General features: G+C 40.1%; 1 protein-coding gene across 1 annotated transcript; it reads left to right on the forward strand.

Annotated features, from left to right (window-relative positions):
• Nucleotides 1–48: 48 nt before the first annotated feature.
• LOC132038073 (uncharacterized) lies at nucleotides 49–1,407 on the forward strand. Its single transcript, XM_059428798.1, has 4 exons — nucleotides 49–226; nucleotides 279–563; nucleotides 1,138–1,194; nucleotides 1,289–1,407. The coding sequence occupies exons 1-4, from the start codon at nucleotides 49–51 to the stop codon at nucleotides 1,405–1,407; spliced, it is 639 nt and encodes a 212-aa protein (XP_059284781.1).
• Nucleotides 1,408–15,388: the final 13,981 nt, after the last annotated feature.

The following is a 15,388-nucleotide window of genomic DNA, read 5'->3' on the forward strand; positions in this document are numbered from 1 at the left end:
AGCTGCATGAAATGCCTCGGTGTATTTCATTGTTGGGGTATAGATTTCATGGGACCCTTTATACCATCAAAGGGGAACAAGTACATTCTTGTTGCAGTCAATTACATGTTGAAGTGGGTGGAAGCCATTGCACTCCCCAACAATGATGCTAGTTTGGTAGTGAGATTTCTGAAGAAGAATATTTTCATGAGGTTTGGGACCCTGAGGGCCATCATCAGTGATCAAGGTACACATTTTTGTAACTGGCTCTTAGATAAATTATTTTTTTAAGTATGCAGTGAAACACAAGTTAACGATTGCTTATCATCCTCAAACAAGTGGTCAAGTGGAGGTGTCCAATCGAGAGATCAAGAGAATCCTAGAGAAGACTGTGAGCGTTAGCAGGAAATATTGGTCGCTAAAGCTTGATGATGCTTTGTGGGCGTACAAAACAACCTACAAGACTCCCATTGGCACCTCTCCATACAAGCTAGTTTTCGATAAGACGTGTCATCTACCGGTTGAACTTGAGCATAGAGCCTATTGGGAAATAAAGAAGTTGAACTTAGACTTGGTACAAGCTGGTGAAAAGAGGTTGTTGCAGCATCACGAGTTGGATGAATTTCTCCACTATATATATATATATACATGAGAACGTAAAAATGTACAAGGAGCGAAAAAAGAGAATTCACGATAAGTGCATCCAACCTCGCGAGTTTGAGCCCGGGCAGTTAGCGTTGTTGTACAATTCCCGACTGAAGGTTTTTGGAGGGAAGTTGAAAAGTAAGTTGTCTGGGCCGTTCGAGGTAGTTCGTGTGACCGCCCATGGAGCGGTTGAGCTGAAGCCGCTTAATGAAGAGCGGACATTCTTGGTGAATGGACAGAGAGTGAAACACTATTTATGAGAGGTCATCTATCCAGCGAAGACCTCAATTGAACTTGAAGAGGCTTGAGATAGCCTCGATCATGCCGCGACGTTGAATCAAGAGCTTCTCGGGAGGGAACCCGAGTTTATAATAGTAGAGTAGTAAAATAACACAAAAAAAATGAAAAAATAGAAAAATACAAAAAGTGTGGTACCACGACGTTAACTAAGGCGCTTGTTGGGAGGCAACCTGACTTTTTCATAGTTATATGTCATGTTTGTTCATGTTGTAGGATTAGGGAAGGAGCGGGAACACAAAGCAAGTGAAAAAAGTCAAAAAAATGCTCCAGGTTTGCACAAATGTGTTAGACCCGCAACCCATGGCAAACTCCTGATGTACAGAGTTCAGAAACTCAAAACATCTGTGATGGACCCACGACGCAGGACCAACACTTGATGTCCAGAGTTCTGAAACTCGACACATCCGCGATGGACCCGTGAAGCTGGGCCAACACCTGATGGGGATTTTTCTAAGACTAAAAACTCCTGCAATGGACCCGTAAGGCGGGACCAATGCAGATGGGCTTTGGAATTTTTTTTAAGTTTGAAAGAACGAGTCAGTCCCCCCTTTGTTTTATTTCACTCTCACTTTTCTAAACTCTCTCAAAATTCTCTAAGTCCTCAAAAGAAAAACCCTCTCTTTCAAATATCAAAACTCAAATTTCTAGACTTAAGTGGATAGTCCCGCCCCGAAGAAGATTATTTCCTTCCTCCGAGTGAAGAAGTTAGTTGATAAAGGGTATTTGACCTACTTGTCCCATATTCGTGATACCAGTGTTGATGCTCTGTGACTTGAGTCAGTGCCTGTTGTGAGTGAGTTTGCGGAGGTGTTCCCTACAGATTTATGGGTATGCCACCCGATCGTGACATTGACTTCTACATTGATCTAGAGCCGGGCACTCATCCTTTTTCCATTCCACTATATAGGATAGCACCATCCGAGTTGAGACAGCTAAAGGAGCAATTGCAATATCTTCTAAGTAAGGGCTTCATCGGACCGAGTGTCTCCCCTTGGGGCGCTCCTGTGCCTTTTGTGAAGAAGAAAGATTGGTCTATTCGGATGTGTATTGATTATCGCCAGTTGAATAAGGTCACCATTCGAAACAAGTATCTAATTCCCCATATTGATTATTTGTTCGACCAGCTTCAGGGTGCTTCAGTGTTCTCCAAGATTGATTTGAGGTCAGGTTATCATGAGTTGAAGATTCGGGCCAAGGATATTCCGAAGACGACCTTTAGGACTCGTTATGGTCATTATGAGTTCCTTATTATGTCTTCTGGGCTTATGAATAGCTCGACAACTTTTATGGATTTGATGAATGACATTTTCAAGCCATACCTGGAATCCTTCGTCATAGTCTTCATTGATGATATTTTGGTGTATTCGCGAAGCAAGGAAGAGCATGAGCATCATTTGAGGATTGTACTTGGCTTTTGGTAAGGAAAAGACGCTTTATGCTAAGTTTTCCAAGTGTGAGTTTTGGCTTGATTCTATGGCGTTCTTGGGCCACATGGTGTCAAAGGATGGGATTATGGTCGATCCCAAGAATATTGAGGCTGTTAGAGATTGGGCGAGGCCCACTTCAGTGACTGAGATACGTAGCTCTATGGGTTTGGCGGGTTACTACCGTTGGTTTGTGAAAGGTTTTGCTTCGATTACTTCTCACTTGACTCGATCGACTCAAAAGGAGGCACCTTTCCAGTGGCCTGATGCATGTGAACAGAGCTTCCAAAAGTTCAAGACCTCATTGACTACAACCCCGATTTTGGCATTACTCGTGGAGGGTAAGGATTTCTCCGTTTATTGTGATGTGTCACGTGTTGGTTTAGGCACTATGTTGATGCAAGAAGGCAAGGTTATTGCTTATGCTTCTAGGCAGTTGAAGATTCATGAGAAGAACTACCCTACTCATGATTTGGAGTTAGCAGCGGTTGTTGACACACAACTTTGGCCCTCATTTTTTTCATTTAATTGATTTCACTATGCTTCTCAGTCATGAAAATTTCACAAAATGAGTTTGGAATATTTTCTCTAATTACTATACTAATATTCGAGATATTATTTCTCTAAAATTAAAAAGATTTTATCATTTCTTAAAATTACCAAAACATCATATTTTATAATTAAAAATTACTAAAACATCATACTTTATAATTTAAATCACTCAAAAATAATGTTGATATTCCGATATCAATATTGGTGTTGGCATTTTTCCTTTAATCCTATTTATTACTATGTTAATTATCTTTTACTCTATTTTAAAACTAAATACGTATATTAAATTACTTGTATTGTAATTTTATATGTACACATTTTTGGGAATTAATTAGGACAAAGAAACATATTTTAATTAATTAATTGAAGCAAAATGGGGATTAGAAATTAAATCATCTACCCATAATATTGGGCCAATTCCCTTTTCCCCTAAACTAAAATCTGTGGCCCTACCGACCCAGACCAAGTCAGCCGACCCAAGCCCAAATAACCTAACAACTAAAGACCTAACCTTGTTCAATTTGCCTCAACCATAACCAAACAACCCTTACACTTCTTTCTTCACCATAACCAAACCCTAGCCTCCATAAATTCATATCACCTCCACGCCGCCGTACCCATCGGACCAGTGGGCAATAGCAATCGCCGACGCTACTGGAACCACTGTTACACCTTGGAAAATTTCGCGTTGTCAAGACGGTGGACGGCTTAGTATGAGCTCAGGGGAAAGCAGAGTTACACAAGGATTATGGATGAAGATTATGTTATCTGAGCAAAAGAACATATATATGACATTTGGAGAGTGTAGGGAGCAAATCGGTTAACATGATCACTCGATGATAGCCCTCGAAACCATGAGTTAAGGTGGGGCCCACATGTCGGGATTTTATAAAGGATATATTAAAAGTTATACAAGTAGTACATGAAAGTTGAGCAAGTCCTAAGAAGGACCCGTAAGCCAAATATGGATATAAGCCCTCCAAAAGGACGATTTAAGGAATCGTTTTCGGATGATCTGACTTGGAGGGACAAAACGGCATTATAAGTTTAGAATTTGAAAAAACACCAAATAAAAGTTGTAGATAATTGAAAGAGCTTTCCAACCATAGGTCGTGGGCCCTCACACGATGTCGGAATCGAGGGTTATGGCCATTTTAAGAGCAAGACCCCAAACTGCCAAATGGTTCCGCGGGCCCCACATGAATAAGTCGGTGGAACCGACCTAGGGGGGCTATAAATACCCCATCAGCCCTTTGTTTTTAGCATATTAACATTCCAAAGAGTCCTAGAAGCCTCTCAAAATATCTCCCAAATATTATAGTCCGATAAATCAAGAATTTAACAAGATTACGCCAAACTAGTCCGTGAAAGGTAATTGTTCTTGCTTCTACTTAAGTTTGGCGTTGGAGAAGGTTGATGTGGCTGAGTTTTTTCAAGTATAAGGTATGTTATTTATCCCATCTTTTATGTTGAGTTTATTTGAAGGTCTAGCAAGCCGTAAAAATGAAACTAGTTATGGAGAAAAGGTCATAGAGTGTTGTATTGTAGTTGTTGTGTTTATGGGCTGTTTTGAACATGTTGTGGCCGTGTGGATGGACTGATTTACGCATATAAAAATGGTATCTAACATTGTTGGCGTATTGATGAGATTATACTCCTTGATTGGGATGGAAGAAAGTGCATATTGTTGTTGTATGTTGAAAAACGTCGTGTGGGACGTTTATGGAATATGTTGGTATGAATAATAGTGTTGTTGATGTTGGTATTATTGTTGTTGTTGATTGGTTGCTGAATTGTAATTTTGGGCGAGGCATATAAACAGGGGAGATGCTGCCCGATTTTCGGCAGAATATAGAATAGTTTGATTTGAAATTTGGTACAAGTGTGCAATGAAGAGGCTAACGTTAGTGTGAATCCTCTTACATGTAGACTTACGAGCTCGGACGCATAAGCGTAGCCAATAAGAAGTTGAACAGGTATGCAAAGCTTACCCTTTCTTTCTTTTGGCATGTCTTAGTTGTAAGTAAGGTATGATACGAGCCTTGGGGTAACTCTATTCCTAAGATCCGAGCATGTCTACGATTCTTATTCACTTCTTGATATTCTCACTCTCAATATAGTCGAGCTATGGTCCTTCTGTCTTTTGTATGATTGGATAGTAAGTGTTGCATAAACAGTTTTTGTTCCTAAAGGATTCTATGTCGAATAAAGTCCCTAACTTTCATAGACGGACTCGGATCGCTTCGATACGTTCGTAAAAGATTCTATATCGACTAATGCCCGTAACTTTCATGGGCGGGCTCGGATTGGTTTGATACATGTCTATGTTCTCTAAGACTTTCTTTAACGTAGTCTTGATGGCATTTAGAACGGCTTTATCATGACTAACGTTGATACTCGAGCGTTGATTTGTCTACTTATCTATTGAGTCTTAAAAGATGATTTATATGCATATGGTTTCTCACTACTCTGCTCGTGCGAGCTGTTATTACTTCTTTCACTGAGTCCCGGGCCAGGACACGTATTCATGCGCACTCCACTGCATTATTCACCGACTCCCTCACTAGAGGGCCGGGACACGTATATATATATATATATATATATATATATATATATATATATATATATATATATGATATGATGATACGGGGATGGCGGCCAGGATGGCATATGATGATTCCTTTCACCGAGTCCCTCACTAGAGGGCCGGGACACGTCATGCATCTGCATTCACCGAGTCCCTCACTAGAGGGCCGGGACACGTTATATATATGCATATGTACAAGATGATTATCTAATTATGTTTCTAAGTTCCATAATGAATTTGACATGATATTGACATGCATGATTTATGTTTCAAAGGCAAGCCTTATGATTTTCTATACTCCTTATTTCAGTATGATCCTGTTTATCGTGTTTCATGCTTTACATGCTCAGTATATATTCCGTACTGACCCCCTTTCTTCGGGGGCTGCGTTTCATGCCACGTTGTGTGTATACGGATGAGTAGAGGATATTAGTAGAGGATGTTCCACTGGATTGGCGAGCTCCATTTCTTGGAGTGCCGCCGAGTCGAGTATCTATGTTATGGTATCTTGATTTATGTTAGAGACTTTACAGACAGAGTCACGTATATGACATGTCAGTCTTGTAAGCGGCTCTGTAAGCCGATGTATCATTATGCATTATGTTACAGATTTCATATGATTACAGATTTTACTTGATTTGAAAAGGACGAAAAACATTTTTGTTTTTTTTAAAAGCTTACATTATGCATTCATTTCATGATTTAAGAGTCCAGTAAGATTATGGGTATCACGAGGATCAGCGGGTTCGATCGGCCCTAAGTAAGGGTCGGGTGCCCATCATGCCCTATCAAAAGTTGGGGTGTGACAAATTGGTATCGAGCGTTCGTCTAGGGGTTGTCGTAAAGTCGTGTCCCGGTAGAGTCCGTTTATAGTGTGAAGCACGCCACATTTATAAACAGGAGGCTACGGGGCATCTAGGGTGGTTACTCTTCTTTCACATCCGAGATCGTGCCATAGAGCCAAGTCATAGGGAATGAGATTCCTTATACTAACCTTTGATTTCAGCAGAAGAATGGCATCGACAGAAGAAAGTGACTAGCGATATTGGAAGTTACAGAGCACGCAGGTAGGCAAAGGTATGAAAGATTGAAATACAAGTTGAAGATTAAAAGGGAAAGTAAACAAGAAAGTGTAACAGGTGCAGTTTGAGTTGGGCATCCGAGGTATGTTCATCATTTCCGTACTGTTGTTGATATCGGGAGCCCTGTGTGGCCGTGATATGATATGATATATATATATATGTTGGCCCTGTGAGGCATTGTTGGTATTCCCTGCGTGCAGGTCTTGAGAAAGTAAGAAATACAGAGGAAACTCTGCCAAAATTTTCCTGGAAATAAAAAGAGAATGAGATATAGGGTTGTAATATGTCTTGAAAGATCGTGCCAATAGTAATGATAAGATTTGACTAAGCTACGAGTACGGCTGACATCGAGAAAGAAGTTAATTGCTGAATTGAGGATAATAATAATTAGAAGGTCGATATCGATATGGTAGAAGAAATTGGAAAGGGCTTGTGATACTAAGAGACGATTTAGAAAAGGCTGGCAAACCTTGATAGAGAGTTATATTAAGGTACCGACTGAATTGATAAGCAGGGATGGATCACGACGAGTTTATAGTTAAAAGAAGTAATAGTGTGATTAAGACAAGGGTACAGAGGAAAATGAAGTGTGATGGATATGAGTGTGTTGATAAGACATCTTGTGAGATATTAAGGATAATATTGACCAGAAAGGGTAAGAAGTTAAGAAGTGTTACGCTATGGGATCAAATACGTACAGGACATAATAAGGATTGTTACGAAAATGAGTAAAGCCTAGTGAGAAAGTGGCCAAAGCTATGATGTGATATATGTAGCTAGAATATAAAGGCAAGTGTAAAACCGAAAAGCGAGCTATAGAACGAATAGGGAAGGCTTATCAAGTTCTGTAAGGGAAGTTTGGAATAAGGGTTATATAATAACGAAAATGATAGCGAGTGTAAGAAAAGAAAGGGTAATTGGAAGAAGGAAATAAGAAGAGAGCGAGGTAACAGTGTAGTAATAGACCATGACATGTGTAGCCAAGGATACGAGTACTATAAGTGACGGGAATGTAAAAGACCGTTTATAGAAAGGATGAGGAACGAGGTAAAATGAGAGTAGAAATCCAAAGGTCGATAACCAAGTATTTATAATTAACGGCGATCAAGGTGTGTTCATCACCTTTGGGAATCTGGAAGTCTGGGACGGAAAGTAGTCATATCCATAGGTGAAAAGTTAATAGTGAGGATTGAAAACGGTCTAAAGTAGTAATTGTGGAGTCAGAAGAGTAAGAGACCCTTTCTGATTCGGAGGGAGATGTGTTATGAGAACGTTCTGAAATCTGTTAAGACTTCAACTTACTCCAGATTATGTGATGAAGGTCATACGGTGAGGTGGACGCTATCATATTAGTATTAAAGCATCGTATTTCATCAGAGTTCCAAGGTTAAACGTGCTGGAGTGAGGGAAATTTTAGGATGGGTGACCCCCTGGGAAGTGTACTAAAAATCCTATAAAGTTAAACACAAATGGGAAGCTAAAGTAGCCTAAGGGGAAATTAGAGTATACAGAGTGGGCGGAAGTCTTAAGAGGTCGCATAGGACGAGGCAGACTGGACCAATGAAGAGAAAGAAGGTGCATCACAGCTCTAGAAGCAAGGTAAGTTGAATGGCGTTTGGGAATATTTTGTAAGCAAGATAGTAGAAATTATATATGTATATAGGTATGCACCTGATAACCCATACATGGCTATATCAGCGGATATGTGTATTCCGGCAACCAACGTTGCGATATATGGAAGGCAGTAATCGGACAGGGTAACGAAGTTCAAGTGAAAAGAAAAATAGAGGGTACAAATGTTACAAGGCAAGCGATGTCTTGTTTTCACTACGAGTTAAGCTTGGAAAGTACTAATACAATGATATCTGGAAAAGAAAGAAAGTGAGTAGATGGAAGGCAAGGGGATCAAAATGACGGAATAAAAGTGCCGCCTAATTGAGATTGGAAATAGGGACATAGGGCAAAGTATAATCGGGTAATAGTATAAGTACACCCTTAAGGGGGGAAGCGGGTGCGAGAGATGCAAGTATAAGATGGAGACAATCGACGCTACAATATATTTGATACGGATGCTTGGGCTACGATGTGTAAGGTTCCTTGCTGAGACAAGTTAGTAAGATCTGAAAGCCAGCAATAAAGGGGTAGAAGTTAGGATGGTAATTGCGATAGTGCTGAGATTTAATTGTAGAGATCTTGAATGATATGACATTGGAAAGTGGGTGCTTAAAAAAAAAGGAGAGAATACGACATGGGAAAGTAACGAGTAACTTACGGAGACATTGTGAAAGATAACACTGCTATGTTGGATTAGAGGCTAAGATGTGGGCAATAGAGTTGTTCGCTAATGATACTGCGACCTATAGGTAGCAAGGGAGAAAGATAGAAAACCCCTATAGTAGGAAGTAAGGAAATCAAAGGAGTGAATAAAGGAAGGGAAAGGAGTATGACAAGATAGGCTACAAGAGAATGTTAGTACGAAGGGGATATGTGAAGTAGAATGAACCAGGAGGGGGAAAGACCATGACTAAGATTGAATATACTTTATACAAGTCGTACAAGAGTAGCTATGTCACCTATGAATATTTATATGCTAGGGATGAGACCAAGCGAATACTTAATGAGGAAAGTTTGGATTCAGTAATAACAGTACGGTTATAACATTCTGGGTGCATTAAGGAAAGATGTAAATGTGGTTTAAGCTAAATTACCGAGATAGAATTAGTATCGAGGGCAAACAGATACGGCTATGGTTGAACCAAAGACCTATCCCGATACCGGTTGCAAGACAAGAGGAGCGAAGACAAAGTAAAACATAAGGATTAGGGAAGCCACGCTAAGGTATTTCATGGGCTAATTTGAGCACTTTCGCATATTCTTGTAAAGATTGCAACATTGTGTGTGACAGGAAAGTTGAGAGCAAGATCTGAGCAAAGGGACAATAGGAGAGTTTGAATTAAAGATAAATAAATGACACGAGATAATGTGCCTAGAATGTTACAAGTTGAGTAAAAGGGATTATAATGATTTAAGCAAGATGATCAGAACTAGCTGGTTACTAAAAGAGGGTGAATTTATATGTCAAATTCTTTCGGAATCATACCAGCTGATGATAGTTAAAGCAGGGAGTGGCTATGTAGAGTTACTATATGAGGGGACTTCATTGCTACTTGATAACTAACTCCAAAGATAGAGACTAAGAGCAAAAGGTAGAGTGATAGCTAAGGTCTTTTAAAGGAGTCGAGAAGAAATACATGAGGCTGAAGATTCCAGAATATGGACTTCATGACAAACTTACCTCGCACTCGCGGGAAGTATGACTCTTCTAGGGTAATCTCTGTGGATGATGTCTAGGTAGCAGAAGAGCTAGCGTACGAGGAAAACCCTGTAGCTATCGGATCGTCAGGCGAGAAAGTTGCGTACTAAAAATGTGACTTCCGTTAAGGTATTGTAGCGAGTAACAATAACGGGGGAGGAGATGACTGGGAAGCCGAAAGAGACGAAGAATAAGTATCCCTACTTATTTCCTATGCCTACAGTAATCTAAATTCCTAGAGTGGTTATGTTGATTGATAAATAAACCGTATGTGGTAGCCATAAAAGAAACTCCCCGAAGTGCCTATAAGACCTCGTAAGACTAGTTTAACATTCGAGGATGAATGTTTCAAGCGGGGGAAGGATGTTACACCTTGGAAAATTTCGCGTTATCAAGATCGTGGATTCGCTTAGTATGAGCTCAGGGGAGAGCAGAGTTACACAAGGATTATGGATGAAGATTATGTTATCTGAACATAATAACATATATATGACATTTGGAGAGTGTAGGGAGCAAATCGGTTAACATGATCACTCAATGATAGCCCTCGAAACCATGAGTTAAGGTGGGGCCCACATGTCAAGATTTTGTAAAGGATATATTAAAAGTGATACAAGTAGTACATGGAAAGTTGAGTAAGTCCTAAGAAGGACCCATAAGCCAAATATGGACATAAGCCCTCCAAAAGGACGATTTAAGGAAACGTTTTTGACGATCCGACTTGGAGAGGAAAAAACGGCATTATAAGTTTGGAATTTGGAAAAACACCTAGAATAAAAGTTTTAGATAATTGAAAGAGATTTCCAACCACAGGTGTGGTCCCTCACACGATGTCGGAATCGAGAGTTATGGCCATTTTAAGAGCAAGACCCCAAACTGCCAAATGGTTCCGCGGGCCCCACATGAATAAGTCGGTGGAACCGACCTAGGGGGGCTATAAATACCCCATCAGCCCTTTTTTTTTCGGAATATTAACATTCCAAAGAGTCCTAGAAGCCTCTCAAAACATCTCCCAAATACTATAGTCCGATAAATCAAGAATTTAACAAGATTACGCCAAACTAGTCCGTGAAAGGTAATTGTTCTTGCTTCTACTTAAGTTTGGCGTTGGAGAAGGTTGATGTGGCTGAGTTTTTTTCAAGTATAAGGTATGTTACTTATCCCATATTTTATGTTGAGTTTATTTGAAGGTCTAGCAAGCCTTAAAAATGAAACTAGTTAATGGAGAAAAGGTCATAAAGTGTTGTATTGTAGTTGTTGTGTTTATGGGCCGTTTTGAACATGTTTTGGCCGTGCGGATGGACTCGATTTACGCATATAAAAATTGTATCTAACATTGTTGGCGTATTGGATGAGATTATACTCCTTGATTGGGATGGAAGAAAGTGCATATTGTTGTTGTATGTTGAAAAACGTCAGGGACATTTATGAAATATGTTGGTATGAATAATAGTATTGTTGATGTTGGTATTATTGTTGTTGTTGATTGGTTGTGCCGAATTGTAATTTTGGGCGAGGCATATAAACGGGGAGAGATGCCCGATTTTCGGCAGAATGTAGAATAGTTTGATTTGAAATTTGGTACAAGTGAGCAATGAAGAGGCTAACGTTAGTATGAATCCTCTTACATGTAGACTTACGAGCTCGGACGCATAAGCGTAGCCAATAAGAAGTTGAGCAGGTATGTAAAGCTTACCCTTTCTTTCTTTTGGCATGTCTTAGTTGTAAGTAAGGTATGATACGAGCCTCGGGGTAACTCTATTCCTAAGATCCGAGCATGTTCACGATTCTTATTCACTTCTTGATATTCGCACTCTCAATATAGTCGAGCTATGGTCCTTCGTGCTTTTGTATGATTGGATAGTAAGTGTTGCATAAACAGTTTTTGTTCCTAAAGGATTCTATGTCGAATAAAGTCCCTAACTTTCATAGACGGACTCGGATCGCTTCGATACGTTCGTAAAAGATTCTATATCGACTAATGCCCGTAACTTTCATAGGCGGGCTCGGATTGGTTTGATACATGTCTATGTTCTCTAAAACTTTCTTTAACGTAGTCTTGATGGCATTTAGAACGGCTTTATCATGACTAACGTTGATACTCGAGCGTTGATTTGTCTACTTATCTATTGAGTCTTAAAAGATGATTTATATGCATATGGTTTCTCATTGTACTCGCTCGCGCGAGCTGTTATTACTTCTTTCACCGAGTCCCGGGCCAGACACGTATTCGTGCGCACTCCACCGCATTATTCACCGAGTCCCTCGGCTGAGGGCGGGACACGTATTATATATATATATATATATATATATATATATATATATATATATATATATATATATATATATATATATATATATGATATGATGATACGGGGATGGCGGTCAGGATGGCATATGATGATTCCTTTCACCGAATCCCTCACTAGAGGGCCGGGACACGTCATGCATCTGCATTCACTGAGTCCTTCACTAGAGGGCCGGGACACGTTATATGTATATGTATACGATGATTTTATTTATCGAGTCCCCTCACTAGAGGGGGCGGGGCACGTATATCTATGCATATGTACAAGATGATTATCTAATTATGTTTCTAAGTTCCATAATGAATTTGACATGATATTGACATGCATGATTTATGTTTCAAAGGCAAGCCTTATGATTTTCTATACTCCTTATTTCAGTATGATCCTGTTTACTGTATTTCATGCTTTACATGCTCAGTACATTCCGCATCGACCCCTTTCTTCGGGGGCTACGTTTCATGCCACGCAGTGTATACGGCTATTTAGCAGAGGATATTAGTAGAGGATGTTCCAGCCGGATTGGCGAGCTCCATTTCCTTCCGGGAGGCCGCCGAGTCGAGTATCTATGTTATGGTATCTTGATTTATGTCAGAGACTTTACGTACAGAGTCACGTATATGACATGTCGGGTCTTGTAAGCGGCTCGTAAGCCGATGTATCATTATGCATTATGTTACTGCATTTCATATGATTCTGATTTTACTTGATTTGAAAAGGACGAAAAACATTTTTTTTTTTTTTTTAAAAGCTTACATTATGCATTCATTTCATGATTTAAGAGTCAAGAAGATTATGGGTATCACGAGGATCAGCGGGTTCGATCGGCCCTAAGTAAGGGTCGGGTGCCCATCATGCCCTATCAAAAGTTGGGGTGTGACAACCACGTCCTCTTAGGCTTCTTTCCCTCTCCATGAAGCAACAGAGCCGTTAAATCTCTGCAATTAGTCGATTCAACCTTTGCGAAAAGGGATATGCTAAGATCCACCATTTTAAGCTCGATCCTCATTCAAGTCAATGGGTAATGGCGAATCCCATACAAATCCCAGTCCTAATGGTCTCCAAACGGACCTCTAGCCTTCAAATCGATCTGAAAAGGTGAGTTCCATCACCTCTTTTCATTCTCAGAAAACCGTCATTTTTCTCCCTCTTTTCTTTAAATTTAAATTTCGAATTTCCGCTGTGAGAGTCCAAGAATCCAGCTATAAATACAGCCCTTTAGATTGTGTTTTAGACAGGTCTTGAACAATTATAACATCCCTTTATTTCATAAGTTAAAAATTAGAAAGAATCCCTTTTTTTTTTCACGAGTTCAAGAACTGAAAATATCCATAGTTTTTCTAAGTTTCTTAATTCTCAGAAAAATTGACTTTTAACTTTTAAGTTTTCCTTGTTTTTGGGCTATAAAAATCCCTTTACATGTTATTAGCTAAGAAGCTTTTCGAGTGGATTCAGAGACTCGACAACTACAATAGCCTTAGGTAGCTGTCCCGAAGAAGGTAATCAAACTTGTCTTTTCTTCGTCTTTAATTTCTTAGAAGTAAAATATAGTTGTTGCGTCACTTTGTCATTTGTATGTATCTGCCTATTTGAATCTATTTGTTGCTGTCACGTCCCAAATCGGGGAACGTACGGGCACCTACCCTTTTCCCACCTGGTAAGCGAACCCATCCCTTAATCAACATTAAAATAACCCAACCAACCAACCTAAATAACTAACAAGTCTGAAATAGATAAGTAAATAAGTGCGGAAATATGACATCAATCCCAAAATCAGGTCTAGGCCGAACAAGAGCCGCTACATAACTAAGAGTCTGAATGCATAGTCTCAAAATGAAATACTGTCTCTGAAGTAGCGAATAAGACAAGTAAAATGGGAGGAGTCATCTGGGCTACGGATCTGGCCATGTGCTCAACCTAGATGCTTGCCAGTAATGCCTTGGGAGTCAGCCTCGAGGGGAAGAAACCAATCCAGCCACGTACTCTGCACTCATAAAAGAATGCAGCAAGGTAGAATCAGAACAACAACACGTACTGAGTAGGCATCATAGGCCGACAGTAGTTAGCTAACATATATATAAGTAAGCCACTGAAAGGTAGACATGCTCACAACAAATACAACCCACACTATCCAAGAACGGAATCACAATCATTAAATATCAAGTCTGAATGTCGCCACAAGTACAGAATACCAAGTCCAAATACCTCCGCAAGTATAGCTCACCAAGTTCGAATATCATCACAAGTACAAGTACCAAGTCCAAATCCAACAGTACGAATATGAAAATGAGAATGCAATGCAATACAATTATACACATGCTCGAGGTGGAATACCTCCGCGCTTCCATAGTCATGACCCATGGGAGACTAGCGAATTTCATTTACCTGTTGTGGCGCATAGCCCGATCCAATAAATGTTGCGGAACGGGCAACCCGCTCCAATATATGCTGCGGAATGTGCAACCTGTCCAATATATGTGTTATATCCCGTATTTTGTACATTGGGACAATCCGAGTTAACCATGATAAGTTAGGGACAAGACTATTCCGGGATACGAAGTCGAGACTTTTAACCACGATTTTATTTTAAGACATAAGTTTCTTATGATTTTGTTGGCATGGAATATTAAGGGAAATTTGGGGTTAAAAGTGAATATTTGGAAGTTGATAATTCATGAATTTAAGGGGCCGTGGCCCAACATGGGGTGGGCCAAAGGGGCCCCATGGATGGCTAAATTTTATATAGTAAAAAATGTCACGACCCGGCCCCCCCGGCCCTGGCGGGGCCTTTTGGACACCCCAACGGACTTCTATCAACTCTCTAATTTATCATAGCTCGACTCATAATTTTTAATCAAACGGTAAAAATAAATACCAAAACGGTCGGGGTAAAAAAAATATCAAAGTCGGGGAAAACGGGGAATATCATGGAAAACTATTAAAATCGCGGGGCATATACTCCGGGGCCCTTTGGGCCCAACAACCCCATAAAGATACAACTCGCAAACCAAAAAATATACATGGACCCCCGACCCCCATAGATGACTACAGGCCTCGGCTGAACGGAAAAAAAAGGGGGGGCCCCCTCGTCCCCTGTCCTTTTCAAAAACATATACGCGGGCTTTTAAAACCAAAAACAAACTCCCCATCAAAAAGGGCAATCGACCCCCCGGGTGGACCCGGGGGGTTCCGGGGAGCGA

The sequence above is a fragment of the Lycium ferocissimum genome, chromosome 11 (genome assembly GCF_029784015.1).
Source record: "Lycium ferocissimum isolate CSIRO_LF1 chromosome 11, AGI_CSIRO_Lferr_CH_V1, whole genome shotgun sequence".
Taxonomy (NCBI): Eukaryota; Viridiplantae; Streptophyta; class Magnoliopsida; order Solanales; family Solanaceae; genus Lycium; species Lycium ferocissimum.

Excerpts from the sequence above, each read along its gene's own strand:
- LOC132038073 (XM_059428798.1), top strand. The coding sequence starts at position 49 with ATGGGACCCTTTATACCATCAAAGGGGAACAAGTACATTCTTGTTGCA. Across the intron at positions 227-278 it reads GGCCATCATCAGTGATCAAG|TGAAACACAAGTTAACGATT; the intron begins GTACACATTTTT and ends TTAAGTATGCAG. Across the intron at positions 1,195-1,288 it reads AAGTCAAAAAAATGCTCCAG|GACCAACACTTGATGTCCAG; the intron begins GTTTGCACAAAT and ends CCCACGACGCAG.